Source organism: Numida meleagris, unplaced genomic scaffold (genome assembly GCF_002078875.1).
Source record: "Numida meleagris isolate 19003 breed g44 Domestic line unplaced genomic scaffold, NumMel1.0 unplaced_Scaffold326, whole genome shotgun sequence".
Lineage (NCBI taxonomy): Eukaryota > Metazoa > Chordata > Aves > Galliformes > Numididae > Numida > Numida meleagris.
The window spans coordinates 26,153-27,274 of NW_018364556.1; the positions used below are offsets into that span (position 1 = coordinate 26,153).

Consider the following 1,122-nt stretch of genomic DNA (forward strand, 5'->3'; position numbering starts at 1 on the left):
CATGGCAATAGAAGGCTCAGGGTTCCTAATTCCTTAGCAGCATGCTCAGAGATTCCTTTTTATTAGGAATGATGTTTTGAGGGACCTGGGGATCTTTTCTTTCCTCAGTCCAACCTCCACCTCATCTGGGAGTTTCTTTTTGAAGTGCTGTAAGCATTTCTCAGGACATTCCGGATTAATGTGAGTTGAGGAAGGAGGGGGTGGCAGCGGGCTTTGTTACTCTCATCCCTCAGAGGCGCTGATGGGATGGGGAGGTGCTGCTGGGCTGCACGACCACCTCTGTGTTTGGGCAGGGCCGGTAGCACGAGCGGAGCTGGTGGGCAGGGAGCCTGCATGAGGAGGAGCAGTGCGTGTGTGATGAGACGCGTTGTGCAAAGAAGCAGGGAGATGGGGAGCGTGGGCGATGGGATGGATCGAAAAGGCCCGGGCAGGGGTGGTGTGTGTAAGCAAGGTGGGTGAAGGTGTTGCTGACCTGGGAAGAAGGCGGGTTGTCCAGAGCTGAAGTGCAGCACCATGTAGATGTTGGTGACACAGAAATAGGTCCCCTGGTCCTGTGCCCTGAAGGACTTCACCACCAGCCGATAGGAATTGCCTTGTTTTGACCCTTCAAATTTTGAAGATGTTCTCTCATTCCCCAAGAAGGTGGTCTGGGAGTACGTGGAAGTATAAGCGATGAAGTGAAGGTTTCCATCCTTGTCCTGTCGGACCCAGGACACACTACTGTTCCTGTCGTAATTCAGGCACTCCAGCTCCAGCCGCTGTCCCTCCTGGGGGTGCTTCATATTCCTGTGGAGGAACCTGGCCACCACTGTGTCCCCATTTCCCTGGGTGCCGGTGCAGCCTGTGGGCAGAAGTTGGCCATGTCCCATCACGTCCTTCTCGGGAAGAGCTCCCAAGGCCTTTGGGCAGGGCTCTTTTCTGCCGCTGCATGGCAGGCACGCAGCCGGGCTGTGAGGGTGAATGCAGAGGGAGGGCCTCGCTGTCCAGCACGCTTGGGTGCTGTGGTGGAGTCCCTGTGCTCTTGAGATGGATGGTGCCCTTCAGAGCAGACCTTCAGCTGCCATTTCCCAGCTTCTGCCCAGTGATTCTCCTCTAACAAGTGCTCAGTGCCCCCTCTCTCCC

The 1,122-nt window shown here is 56.1% G+C and overlaps 1 protein-coding gene and 1 long non-coding RNA gene across 14 annotated transcripts in view; one reads left to right on the forward strand and one right to left on the reverse strand.

The window, feature by feature from the left end:
• Positions 1–1,122, forward strand: part of LOC110391229 — a 90,487-nt gene that overhangs the window by 26,146 nt on the left and 63,219 nt on the right. The window lies entirely within an intron of this gene.
• Positions 1–1,122, reverse strand: part of LOC110391224 (T-cell surface glycoprotein CD8 alpha chain-like) — a 25,780-nt gene that overhangs the window by 17,299 nt on the left and 7,359 nt on the right. For both annotated transcript variants that reach the window (XM_021383031.1, XM_021383030.1), the window contains exon 2: positions 473–841. In XM_021383031.1, the coding sequence (XP_021238706.1) occupies positions 473–841 (369 nt within the window). The remainder of the gene's footprint in view (positions 1–472; positions 842–1,122) is intronic.